The following is a 13373-nucleotide window of genomic DNA, read 5'->3' as shown; positions in this document are numbered from 1 at the left end:
GTCCCTTTGGGATGTGGGTGCCGTCCGTGGAGAAAAGGATGCTTTGTTTTGTTTTATCATCTTAACCCTTTTAAAGCATATGGTTCAATCGTGTTAAGCACATTCACGTTGTTTGGCAACAGAGCTCCACAAACGTTTTATCCTGCAAAACTGAAACTCGTTCATTAAACAACTGCCATTCCTCCCCTCCCCACAGCTCTGGTAACCATCATTCATTCTACTTCCTGTTTCAATGAATTTGCCTACTTTAGATACATCCTATAAGTGGAACCATATAGGATTTGTCTTTTTTGGGGACTGGCTTATTTCACTCAGCATAATGTTCTCAAGGTTCACCCCTGTTGTGGTATGTGTCGGGATTCCCTTCCTATTAATGGCTGAATAATATTCCATTGTGTGTGTGAATGGACCACATTTTGTTTATCCATCATCTGTTGAGGGACACCTGCTTCATTTCCACCTCTTGACTATTGTGAATAATGCTGCTGTGAATACGGGTGTGCAAATATCAGTTCGAGATCTTGTTTTCAACTCTTTTGGATACATACCCAGAAGGAGAATTGCTGGACATATGGTAATTCTATTTTTAATATTTCAAACAACTGCCATACTGATGCACCGTTTTGCATCTCTCCCAACTGTGCCCAAGTTTTCTAATTTCTCCACATGCTCGCCAACACTGGTTATTTTCTGTTTTGTTTTGTTTTTTTAAGAGTAGCCATCCTAATAAGGATGAGGTCATAGCTCACTGTGGTTTCGATGGGCATTTCTCTAACGATCAGTGTTATTGGGCATCTTTTCATGTGCTTGTTGGCCATTGGCGTATCATCTTTGAAGAAGTATCTATTCAACTCCTTTGCTCATTTCTTAATCAGGTTATTTTTGTTGTTGTTGTTGAATTGTAGAAGTTCTTTATATGTTCTGGATATTAAGCCCCTATTGAATATGTGATTTGTGAATATTTTCTCCCATTTTGCAGGTTGCCTTTTCACTGTTGATTGTATCCTTGGAGGCACAGAAATTTTTACATTTAATGTAGTCCCATGAGCATATTTTTGCTTTTGTTATCTATGCCTTTGGTGTCACACCTAAGAAATCATTGCCAAGTCAAATGTCATCAAGCTTTTCCCCGATGTTTTCTTCCAGGAGTTGTATAGTTTTACATTTAGTTCTTTAATCCATTAGTGTTTGTATGTGGTGTAATATAAGGGTCCAGCTTCATTCTTTTGTGGATATTCAGTTTCCCAACGCTGGTTGTTGAAGAGCCTGTCTTTTCTCCATTGTGTGGTCTTGGCAGCCTTGTTGATTGAAGGTCACACATGGGTTTATTTCTCGACTCTCTTTTCTGTTCTATTGGTTTATCTGACTTGAGGCCATTACCACACTGTTTTGATTACTGTAGCTTTGTAGTGAGTTTGAAATTAAGATGTGTGAGTCCTCCAGCCTTGTTCTTCATTCTCAAGGTTTTTTTGGTTGTTGGAAGTCCTTTGAGTTTCCATATGAAGTTTAGGATGGGTTTTTCTTCTATTTCTTCAGAAAATGCCATTGGGATTTTGATACGGATTGTATTAAATCTGTAGATAGCTTTGAGTAGTATTGATATCTTAATGATATTAGGTCTTCCAATCCATGAACGGGGGATATCTTTCCATTTATTTGTGACTTTCATTTCATTTACCAATGTTTTGTCTTCACTGTACAAATCTTTAACCTTCGTGGTGGGTTTACTCCTAAGTATTTTATTCTTTTTGATGTTATTGTAACGGGATTGTTTTTTTCATTTCCTTTTTGGATTGTTCATTGTTGGGGTATAGAAACACAACTGATTTTTGTGTGTTGATTTCGTATCCTGCAAACTTGCTGAATTTGATTATTAGTTCCAACAGTCTGTGGGGGAGTCCTTAGGGTAAGAAAAGGGTTTAAACGAAACCTGGTGTAAGTCCTTCCTGAGGACCTTCCATGATTCTGTGGCTCCAGCCACTGCCTGTCGTTCCCGTAAGAATGCAGGGCTCTGTTTCACAAGGGGTTTGCTGGGGGCTTGCTTTTCCAATTCATGCAAGCCAACATTACTGGCAGATGGGTGTGTACTGGGCATCATGCTTCCCATAAAGTTGGTGCTCACAGCACTGGCCTCACCCCATTTATCAGGTGGGGACACTGAGGCCAGGAGAGGCCGACTCGTGTAGGTGGCTGGAAGGTTCTGGTGCTGCTGTTTGCTCCCAGGTCTGGCTGACCCACAGCCCATGTTCCAGATGTCCCCATGCTAGGCCTTTTCCCTTCATTATGTGTCCCCACTCAGAAGAAGTGAGGATTTCCCCATCTCCACCGCTTCAGTGGAGAAATATGCAAGATATCCCGAGAACTAGTGATTCTGTGAACTTAGAAAGGCACCTGGAATGCCCCTAACTCTTCCCCTCACTTTTCTGGGAAGCAGAGGTCCACCTGCTCCTGCTTTCTCCTCCTTCGTTCAGGAAGCCTGTATTCTGCCCCTCTGTGGGCAGAGCCTATGCATGGGGCACAGTGGAGAGTCAGATGCAGCGTCCCCCATTGCACTGGGCTTCTGGGAGCTGGGGAAGGGGCTTTATCCACCCATGAATTAAACGGAGCCCGAGTGCCTGACCGTCTCACTTAGCTGGGGTGTGTGTATCTGACTCAAATTCTCAATCCTGAGGCTATTAACCGGTGAGTTTTGAAAAGGATTTTTCTGTTTCGAAATGAGATTAGCCTTGAGCTCCAAGCTCCTCAGTAGGCTGTCTAAAATTAGAACCCCGTTGACAAGGCAATCTTTGTCAGGGGCCTCTGGCTTGCACCAGGGGAGCGGGGAAATGTCAACAGTACATTTTCTGTGTCAATTTTGAGTTTTCTTAAGAGGCCCAGGCAAATGGCAACTCAGAGCAAATTTGCGCTCTTTTAAAAGCTTTCAGAATTCAGCCCCTCGGTGGTAGTGTGATTAGTGTTAGATTTACAAGGAGCTGGTTCTGTGGTCGGGAGCATGGCCTTCACTCTCCTTCTGTGCAGATATTATCCTGGCGGGAGCTGCACCTGACAAACCTTTCCGCTCCGAGCAGTGATGGGATCAGCTCCTGGAGCTCTGTGAGCTCTGTGACTGGGCGTGCTCTCAATGTCCCTTCTGTGAGCTGGATGGTCCCAGGGCGGAGCAGTCAGGCCTTACCCACGGGGACGCTGCGGGTTCAAGGATTTGCCTGAGGCCTGGAAGCAGACACCAGCTGCTGAGTGTGTAAATGACATACAACCAAACCAAATGTTCAGGAAAAGTGACATGCTCCTGAGCAGTCACCCACGCTGGTGGTGGACCCCATGCAGCTGCGCCTGGTACACAGGGGTGAGGGACACACACGCCCAGACCAGCTGTCCCCGTCAGAGCCGCGCGTGCTGGGCCAGCGTGGCGCCCCAGAGTCTCTGTTTCTGTACTATCACTGGGTTTTATTAAGGCGGCTTCCACCACCACGTGGCACTGAGAAGGGGTTTGATGACGTACGGTGCGTACAGAGCGGTCCGTGAACGGCACTGGCATTCCCGTGGGGTTTGGGGGCCACAGTCCCTTTCCGGGCCTCTGGGAACCAGCTCTTACACAAGTGGCTTTCCCAGTCAAATGTTCAAACCCGCATGGCAAGGTTCTTGCAGCCCCACCTGTCCCCACTACATGCCTGCCCAGCTCTTCGCCTTTGCACCTGCCCTTCCTGGGAGGCCTGTCTGCAGTGACAAACTCTACCCAACCTTCCAGCTGGGCCCGACCCTCCCAGGCAGAGTCCGTCCTTCCGGCACTCTGGCCACCATGGTTGGTAGAGCATGGTTGTCGGAGAACTGGCTGGCGCTTCTGGTTGAGTCCTTCAAAGACTTGAGTCCAGGAGGGCAGAGGCTGTGTGTATCTCCTGACCCCAGCACCTGGCCCAGGCTGAGCAGGCTGGGGTGGGGGTGGGTGTCGTGATCAGTGCTCAGCTGTGTCCCCTCTCAATGCCCCTGAACCCACTAAGTGCAGCCATGGTGATTTGTGAGCCGTGCCACTGACTTCCCATCAGCTCCCTCGCAGACGCCTCTCAGAGCTTAAAGCAGATGGAGCCAGGGCCCCTGACCCTATTATAGACAAGGGAATGGAGCTATACGGGGTCCGGAGGCTGGTCCAGGTCACTGCAGTGATCAGATGGTGGCCTCCCAAAACAGATCTCCATGGCCTGCCCTGGGGACTGTGAATGGGACCTTATTTGGAAATAGGGTCTTTGCAGATGTAATTAGGTAAAGATCTTGAGATGAAATCATCCAGGATTGGTGTGGGTATTACTGCTACTACATCCAATGATAAGTGTCCTGATAAGAGATGAAAGGACAGACACTATGTGACGATGGAAATGGAGACTGGAGTGACATGGAGTACTTCTGGGGCCCCCAGAAGCTGGGAGAGGTTCGAAGGATTTTCCCCTAGAGCCTCTGGAGGGAGCAAGGCCGGCTGACACTTCAGTTTGGACTTCAAGCCTCCAGAGCTGGGAGGGAATCCATTTCTGTTGTTTGAACTGTCCCAATGTGTGGTCATTCATTACGGCGGCCTCAGGGCAGTCACTTAGAAGAAGGGCTGAGGCCTGGGAACTGGTGTCCGCTTTCCCCGCTATCAACGTGGACACCCCTTTTCCCCTTAAAGATTCCAGAATGCTCCTGGGAACTCTCCTTGGTAGACCCCACTTTTTGGTGAGGAGCTGGTCTGGGCCCTGGACCAGCTAATAATGTAATAATAATGATGACATATAATAATGATGTCCTCCAGTAAGTGGCCGCTGGGCCTGGACCTCAGTCGTCTGACCCCAGCCCGTGTGTGAGCCGTGACTGTCCCCCCAGGTCCGGGCCATGAGGCTGTCCTTCGTGGGAGAGCTGGGCTGGGAGCTGCACATCCCGAGGCTATCCTGCGTGCCCGTGTACCGGGCCGTGATGACAGCAGGGGCCAAGCACGGCCTTGTTAACGCGGGTTACCGGGCCATCGACTCCCTGAGCATTGAGAAAGGTGAGTACAGAGTCCGGACGGCACTGGTGAGTGACACCTGCATCAGTGGGGTGCGGTAGGGGGTGCTGGCCCAGTGGTGTGGGGACAGGGGCCTGAGCTGGGCTTGGATTCAGTGCCTAGTGTCCCTGAGGGAGTCTGCCGGGGCCCCTTCACAAACCCCCTCCCCAACACCCCAGCCCGTGGTTTGGAGGCTGGAATGCTGATGGGGCATCTGGTCCGGGGGGCACTGAGCCTGGGGTCTCCCCCTCCGCACAGGCTATCGGCACTGGCACGCAGACCTGCGGGCAGACGACAGCCCTCTGGAGGCAGGCTTGGCCTTCACCTGCAAGCTCAAGTCCACCACCCCCTTCCTGGGGCGCGAGGCCCTGGAGAAGCAGCGGGCTGCAGGTCTCCGGCGGCGACTGGTGTGCTTCACCGTGGACGAGTGAGTGTCCTGTGGTCCTAACACGGCTGGAAGGGTAGGGTCAGCAGGGCCCATGGGGACGTGGAGAGGACGTGCCCTATTCCAATGCACATTTTAAAAGAGAAAGACCCTGCCAAGCCACCGCTGGGGCCTCGGGCCGAGGAGGGTGAGCCCTGCCTGGAGCTCGCTCCTAGTCACCAACCGCGGTGCTGTGTTCCGATAAAATCCTCCCCATGTCAGGGATGTGGGGACGCGGGGGGAAGGGCCAGGCTGGGGCCACCATCCCTACTTATAGTTGGAGACCGCGGGTACCAAGGGACCAGTGGCTAATGCCAGCCACACGGCAGAGGTGGAAGGAGAACCCCTGTGTGTGGGGACCTGGCCCCTCACCATCCCCCGAGGGGTGGCTTTAGCTTGTTGCCTGTGCTGTCCCCGATTCCACTTGGGCAGAGTCACTGAGATCCCAGTGAGTGTGGGACAGGAATCTGAGCAGCGGCAGTCTCAGGACGGTGGCTGCTCCAGCTTTGCTGATTGGGTGCTCAGAGCCAGTGCCACTTCTCCCAGATTTCTGGAGTTTGAAAAGAAGTGGCAGGAGTGACGAGCGGAGGGGAGGTGGCGGGTGCGCAGAGCTGCGGTTTGTCACCATCCTACGGCTTCTCTCTGCTCCCGTCGGGCTGTCTGTCTGTACGACTGCTTGTCCACCTCCCCGGGAGCGGCTCAGCTATGGTTTGGGGACACAGACAGAGCGGGCTCTGCATCTTGCTGTCCCAATCTTCAGGACAGACATAGGCAGGATGCCGGCTGTGGACTCGCAGAGAACTCCTGCCGCTGTGCTCTGGGCCCTGAGTGAGACGGGTGGTCTCCCTGAGCTCGTTTCCCCACGTAGACATGGCACTGACTCTGTAAGACCGGGGTGACACTGAAGGATACGCGCATATGTTTACAAAACCTCCTTCCATCCCATCCTCACCCACTGGACAGGTGGGGCCCAGACCATTTTGCTCCAGGACCAGGAGGCACGCAGACCCTGGCCAGGCTCTTCCACTCAGTGTAGGATTCACAGGACTCCAGCCACCATCTGCAGCGGGGATGGTCTGCTTCCCTCTGTCCCCAGCCAGGCCAAAGCGCAGGGGTGGGGTTGGGGTGGGGGGCTCCGGGGTGCCAGCTCTCTCATTGCTTCTTCCAGGAAAGTGCCCATGTTTGGGCTGGAGGCCATCTGGAGGAACGGCCACGTGGTGGGCCACGTCCGCAGGGCCGACTTCGGCTTCACCATCGACAAAACGCTCGCTTATGGCTACATCCGGGACCCCAGCGGTGGGCCGGTGAGTCCCATTCCCCAGTGCTGCCAGGGGAGCCCCAGTTTCTCTCCAGGCTCCAAGCATGCTGGGTATAGGGGGACAGGGGCACAGTGAGGTAACTGACTAATGGGGCCGTGTCTCTGGGCAGAGTGAGCTTCTGTTCCTGTATTTTCTTTCTGGAAGGATCTGACTTTGTGACCTCCAGGCTTCTCTTGGTCAGAAGGAAGGTCTGGGCTGGGCTGGCACCCTCTGCTCCATGGGCCAGAGACCCCACCCTCGAGCTGCCGCCCACCCTGTGCTCTAGGTGGACTCCAGGGTGGGCAGAGGCCTGGGCTCGGATCAGAGGCCAGGACCCACGTTCCTCCTTTCCTTCTTCACTCAGACAAGCCATGCCCCAGGCATGGCCCCCTCCCCCAGCAGGCAGAGCTGGCAAGACCCAGGTGGCCCCCAGAAGCTTGTACTGGGGCGGGACAGGGGTCATGGACAGGGAAATGAACATCACGGCCAAGTGCAGAGGCAGCCCTGGACAGCCGGGGAGGGAGGAGACAGGCGGCGCTCCAGAAGGGTGGCCCTGCTTCCTCTCCCCCATCCTAGGGCGAGGGCAGAGCTGCCCATTAGCAGGGCCACACCTCTCCATGCTGAAGCATCCACAGGAGACTTTCTGCCATCTGCCCCAAGCCTGAGTGAGGCGCCGTCTGCTGCCCCAGGCCCCGGTCCTGAGGCCTCTCCACCCAGCTCCCAGCTCTGGGCTTGGAGAGGCCGCTGCAGCCTTGGGCTTTCCCTCCTCCCTGCTCCCTGCCTGGCACCTTGACCATGGCCCACGGGCATGTGATGTCACCTCCCATCTGTAAAAGCCAAGGGAATAGGGGCAACAACTTTCCCTGGGCGCTTTGCACACACATCCCAGCCACCCCCTGCCCTACAGGCAGGCTCTGGTGCTATCTGTGCTTCCCTCCATTCGATGGGGAACCTGAGTCACTGCTGAACGTCCCCCAGCTGTGGGCAGCCGGGCCCAGGGAGTGGAGCTCAGAGCCGAAGTTCTGACGTACTGCGGTGTGGCCCTCCTGGTCCCTGGGCAGCGCCTGGCCTTAGCCCGCACTGCCCCGCCAGCCTGCCGTGGTGCCGTCACTTCCCAGCTCAGGGCCTTGGACTTCCTGGACAGGCAGTGATCTCCCGTGTTGGCTGCTCCCAGACTGTCCTTGCCACAGCCCGAGGCAGGGAGGTCTCACTCCAGTGGTGTCTAGTCCCACTCGGCCTGCATCCCCCAACTCAGGGCCTGAAGAAAATCCCACTTGGGGAGGCACCCGCCTTCTAATTCAGTCCCTTCCTTTCAGCTGCGGGGCGGGGGCCCAGAGCTTGGAGGCTGCGTGATGGCCCCTCCCCGAGCACAAGGAGCAGCTCCGCACACCCTCCTGGCTGGCGGGTCCCTTGCTCCCTACATGGTGCCATGCATGTACACGCACGCCCTCACCGTGCACATGGCACACGTGTGTGCACACCTGTGCATGCACACAGTGGTATACACACATCAGAGTACACACGTGTGCGTGCACATAAGCCTGTGCACACATTTTGGCATTATGTACACACATGGACACCTGTGCACACACAGGCACAGTGTGGGTGCTTGGCAGGGAGACAGAAGGGATGGTATGATCCAGGCGGAAACAATCTAAGCATTTTGCCCAAACAACCATCTGTAAACCCAGGTGCTCTCCACCTCCCCAGCACAGAGGCCTCCCTCCGTGGGGGGGGGCGGGCGGAGAAAGGGCCGCAAGGGCTTGCAGGGGCTCCAAGCCACCGAGGGCTCTCTGCTCAAGTGGGACCGGCGGGTGCTGTGACATGAGGAGAAGGAGCTCCTGGTCACTGCCAGCACCTTTATGGCTTCACCTGCTTTCCTCCTGAGACGCCCACACCAGCCCTGTGACAGCCGATAAACTGAGGCCCGGAAGGGAGGCCCACCCAGCTGGGTCTGGCTCCAGAGTTTGCCATCCGAGCCCGTGACAGTCTTGGACAGCTCTAGGCTGCAGCTTCACCCCACGCCAGACTCTGGAGGGGAGGCACTTGGGACAGGCAGCGAGGGGGGGCAGGTGGAAGTGAGTCAGACCAACTCAGGCAGGGACGCAGGGGATGTGCTGGGCCAGGCGTGCAGGCCCCCGGGGAGGGGGCGCAGCGGCTCCCAGCAGGGCCTCCAGCCAGGCTGCCCCCTGCAGCAGGCTGGGAGACGCACCCACAGCCTTGGGCTGCGGCCTTGAACAGGGGCTTCTCTCTGGGCCTCAGTTCTCTCAGCGGTGAAGGGAGGACTGCCTCCCAGGTCCCCACTCAGGGTGGGGACTTAAGCAGCAGTTAAGTGTTAAGTTAAGTGTTAAGTGTTAAGTGGGGACAAGCTGCCATGGCCGGTGGCAGCATCAGGCAGTGACAGAGGACCTTCTCTGACACAGCCTGACACAGACCCCTGGTTCCAGCCAAAGCTCTGCGTCCCCCCCATGCGGAGGTGGGGGTGGGTGCAGGCCCGGTCACCTCTTTCACAGAGCAACAGTCCTTGCCCTTCCTATCCAACTGGGGACAGGTGTATAATTAACCCATCGAGGAAGGAAAACTGACACGTTACCCAGACAAATATCCCAGGATGATGGCGGCTCAGGTTGGCTTGTGAGGGCCGACTGTCCATCTCTGCCCACCTCCACCATCGGGACCCCAAAGTATTTACACCAAAGACATAGGCAAACGCTACGTCAGGACCCCCAGCCTCCTTGGAGAGCCCATTGTTAAACATTTACCAACACGCAGTGGGAGAGCCAAGATTCCTTCATAAAATTGGGAACATGCCCCTTGAAGGGAAAGGCTTTGGGGGTCGGAGCAGAATTTGGGGCATCCGGAGTGTTTATTAGTAAGGACCACATGCCAGTCTGGGTTACCCACTGCTTTAGGCACCAGCGGCCTGTACCCCTGGGGGCACGTGGAGCTTTGAGCCCCACCCTTGCACGTCAGGCTCTGAAGTCTGGCTTAAAAGCCCCCTCCCTCCTAACACTACAGTCACAGAAAAAGCTGCATTTGTTTTTCATTGTTTTTTACCCGGTCCTGAGTTGCCAGGAAAGAGGGATCCTCTACTTCCCAGAGAAGAGTCCTCAGACGCCCTCCCTGTGGCTCAGCCCTGAGTGTAATTGCTACCAGACCTGGGCTCTGCTGGACCCAGGTGCTCAAATCCAACTCCAGGGCACAGGGACACAGACTCTACCTGTTCAGGTAGCTCCTCGGTTCAGCGAAGGGAACTTTGGCTCAATGATTGGTTTACCCACAGGGGAGGAAGTGACGCTGAGCCCCATCCTGAGAAGCAGGTAGGTGTGAGCTCACCTCCTACCAAGAAGTCACAAGTGACCACGTCCTCCTCCTCTGCTCCTAGGTCTCCGCGGACTTCGTGAAGAGTGGGGACTACGCCCTGGAGAGGATGGGGGTGACCTACCCTGCTCGGGTTCATCTGAAATCTCCTTTTGACCCTGAAAACAAGAGGGTGAAGGGAATCTATTGATGGGGTCGTGGGCAGGGCCTCAGCTGCTCAGGAAGCCAGTGACCTGCCCCACCCCCCACCACTGATTGCCACGAAGCCTTGCTGCCCAGAGCTGCAGGACCCGGACCCCAGCCAGAACTTGGATTCCCCTGCCTTCAGTCCAGGCCTGCTAACCCCCAAACAGATATGGACAGAGAGAGTGGAGAGAGGATACAGAGGGCCCATCCTGTGGTCACTGACCAACGGCTGGTCTCTAGTCCACCCCCACTCCCCAAAAATCAGACCTATAACGTCTTGGGCTCAGGGACCACAATAAGCTTCTTACAAGGTGCTGAGTAAACATTAAGAGGCCCAGTGTAAAAGCAGGGAGGCAGAGAGGTGTCACCTGCTATTCTGAGCATTGGAGAGCTGTGAGGTGCCTCTGGAACCAGGGACAGAGTGGGATTGACTAGTAATGTCTGCCTTGGGCACAGTATTAGAGGCATAGAACACACGGCTGGATTGGCACCAGCCCTGTCAGCAAGGCCATTCGGCAGGACGCTCTGTTTCCCAGGAGGGAGGAAATCTGGAAAGAAACCTCCCTACCTTGACCTCTCAGTTCTTTACACAGGAAAGCCATCTGAGAGTCACCAGCCCGTGAAATTGGTGAGCAGAAGCAGGGGGTGGGAAGGTCTCGGTGCCCTCCCTCAGCCATGCAGAAATGCCATCTCCTGCCTCAGTTTCCCCGGCAGCCCGTTCATGTCCAGGTCTAAGTAAGAACCGGACAGAATATGCCTGCCTGGGTGGCCTCCGTGCTTGCCGAGTGATTAAGACATGCTTCTGTCCTTGTCTCCCTTCTCTTCCGGCCGCTGGGGGAAGGACCTTGCACAGGGCCTTAAAAGGGGGTAACTCACCTGCTCCCCTTGGCTGGGCCTTCAGGACTCTTTATCTGTCATGTGACCCTGCTCCCTGCCTGGCCGACACACCCTCATACCCAGGTCCCCCCTCATCTCGTCCCGGCAGGATTTCGTTCCCAGGGGCCAGGCAGCCCAACAGAGCTGTACCCCTCGTGCCCAGGGGTGCAGGCCTTGGTGGCTCGCAGAGACTCCACACCACGCAGCCCCGCTCCTGGCTGAGCTGCAACAGGTCAGGCAAATAAAGTTGAAACCATGGAAAGTGTTTGGATTTCAGGTGGCCTTTGTCCCTCTGCCAGACCACAGGCTGGGGTGGGGGGCGGGGGCCTCTGGCTTTCCGGGGGCTCAGGCGAAGGAACACTGCAGCCTCCCCTGCTCACCTCAGGCCTGGTTCTAGCACCGAGGGGCCAGAGGAGGAGAAGGGGAGCCGGCTTCCCAGACGGCTTGGCCTGCTTCTCTAGGCTCTGGTTGGCCACACACCCCTGGATTGGGCCCGTGCACGTGTTCATTCCACAGCCTGTCCTGGGAGGGGGCTGTGGATGAGGAGGTCAGATCCAGGTTCCAGTCCAGCTCCTTCCTCAGAAACAGACTTGCGCACGCTTTGCTCTTGGGGAGGGCCCACCCTGGACCTTCTGGAGAGCACCCGGGATCACGTGAGAGGCCTTCACGGGCTGCCTCCCATGCTCGCCTGCCCCTCCCAAGGCCGCAGGAAGGTCCAGTCTGTGCCCTGCCTCACGCCTGCATGCTGGACCACCCCGCAGCACCCTTCCTCTGAGCTCGTCCCTCCAGCGACCCTGGGCCAGTCCTTCCTCACTCCGGATCTAGAGACACCTGTTGCCATATCTAGTTTTGCAGTTTTTTTTCTGGACAAAATGAGCATCATGCCAGGATTTGGGCTGAGAGTGGCTGGAAGTCGACAGGAGAAAGGAGTCTCCGGTGTCCTCAGCAGTGCCTGGAGCTCGGGGCAAAGTGGTGCCCTGCAGACGGCAGGTGGCCAGGCCCCTTGTTCCCCAACTCTTCCGCTGGCTCCTGTCCATCAGCCTGGACAGGCAGCCAAGGCTGTCTGCACTGGGCCGTTAGAGACCGCAGCGGTGTCAGACCCCTGCACCCAGCACTGTGATCGCATCAGAGCGAGGCCAGCACCCAGCCTCTGGTCTCCAAGTGGTGAACAGAGAAGAAACATGACCGGCAGGGACGAGGCGCCCATCTCCCTGTGAGGACCTGTGGCCCTGGCAGTGGAAAGCCCAAGTGACTCCCAGTTCCCCTACTTCTCTGAGGCCTCACAGGCAACAGCTGGCATGGGCACTCCTCCCTCCAGTGTAGCTGATGAAAGTAGCAGCAAAAGAATCTGACAAAAGAGAGGCACTAGTGATTGTGGGCAAGGAGCCGGTCATGCGCTAAGGTCCTGGGGTGGGCCTGCCCGGCCATGTGGCCTGGGCGGTGTCTCCTGGGCTTCAACCAGTTTATATCTGCCAGGGGAGTGGGGGGCACAGCCCTTGTGCTCTCCCTGCCTCTGCCTGCCAAGGACCTCCCTGCCCCCACAGAAGCACCGTCCAGCCCGGGTGGGGCCTGGACACGCATCTCATCCTTCTGGGACAATGCACGAAGAGGCCAGAGGGCTTGACAAGGACAGCACCGTCCTACCCATGTCACTATTGGGGATGTGAGCAGCTGAGCCATCTGGCTCTTGGTCACCCAGAAGTGAGCTTGAAGAGGACCCACCAGGCAGGAGCCCTGGGACCCTGGCAGGGCCCTCTCCTCCAAGCGAGGGTCCCCACCCAGGTGCGTGAGGGAGAGAATGGGCATCCCGTGTGCTGGCGGGGAGGAGGGCATGGCTGTGCGAGCTGGGTGCCAGGGGCCTCGGCATACCCTGACATGCAATAGCCAGCACGCTGCCAGCCCTGGGAAGGACGGCCTGCCAGGGGTCAGCCTAATTTCCTGCCTGCACTTAGTGACAGGTTCCTGGTGGGGAGGGGCTCATGGCAGTGCTAGAAATCCCCAGAACAGCCCAACATGAGCGTTTCTGGTTCTGCCTTTATTCCCTTCTCAGCTTTATTCTTCAATCTCTCCCAAAGTAAAGGCTTAAAGCCCAAGGCTACCCCTGCAAACTAACATGCTAACCCTCTAAATGCCAGCAGATTCGTGAATCCCCTTCTGCCTGTGGGCCAGGAGGCAGGTGGCCTGGGGGATGACTGCCCCAGCCCACTCCGGGCACTGGCGGCATCTCCTGGCAACTGCTACCAGGGGACCCCAGATACCT

General features: G+C 56.1%; 1 protein-coding gene across 1 annotated transcript in view; it reads left to right on the top strand.

The window, feature by feature from the left end:
* The window catches only part of SARDH (sarcosine dehydrogenase), a 58944-nt gene extending 47561 nt beyond the window's left edge, over positions 1 to 11383 (top strand). The window contains exons 19-22 of the mRNA XM_081066399.1: positions 4849 to 5011; positions 5267 to 5435; positions 6601 to 6736; positions 10116 to 11383. Of these exons, the coding sequence (XP_080922525.1) occupies positions 4849 to 5011; positions 5267 to 5435; positions 6601 to 6736; positions 10116 to 10241 (594 nt within the window). The 3' untranslated portion in view covers positions 10242 to 11383. The remainder of the gene's footprint in view (positions 1 to 4848; positions 5012 to 5266; positions 5436 to 6600; positions 6737 to 10115) is intronic.
* The last annotated feature ends 1990 nt before the right edge of the window (positions 11384 to 13373 follow it).

The sequence above is a fragment of the Rhinolophus hipposideros genome (genome assembly GCF_964194185.1).
Source record: "Rhinolophus hipposideros genome assembly, chromosome: 11".
NCBI classification, from domain to species: Eukaryota; Metazoa; Chordata; class Mammalia; order Chiroptera; family Rhinolophidae; genus Rhinolophus; species Rhinolophus hipposideros.
This window is presented reverse-complemented; position numbering and strand designations above follow the sequence as displayed.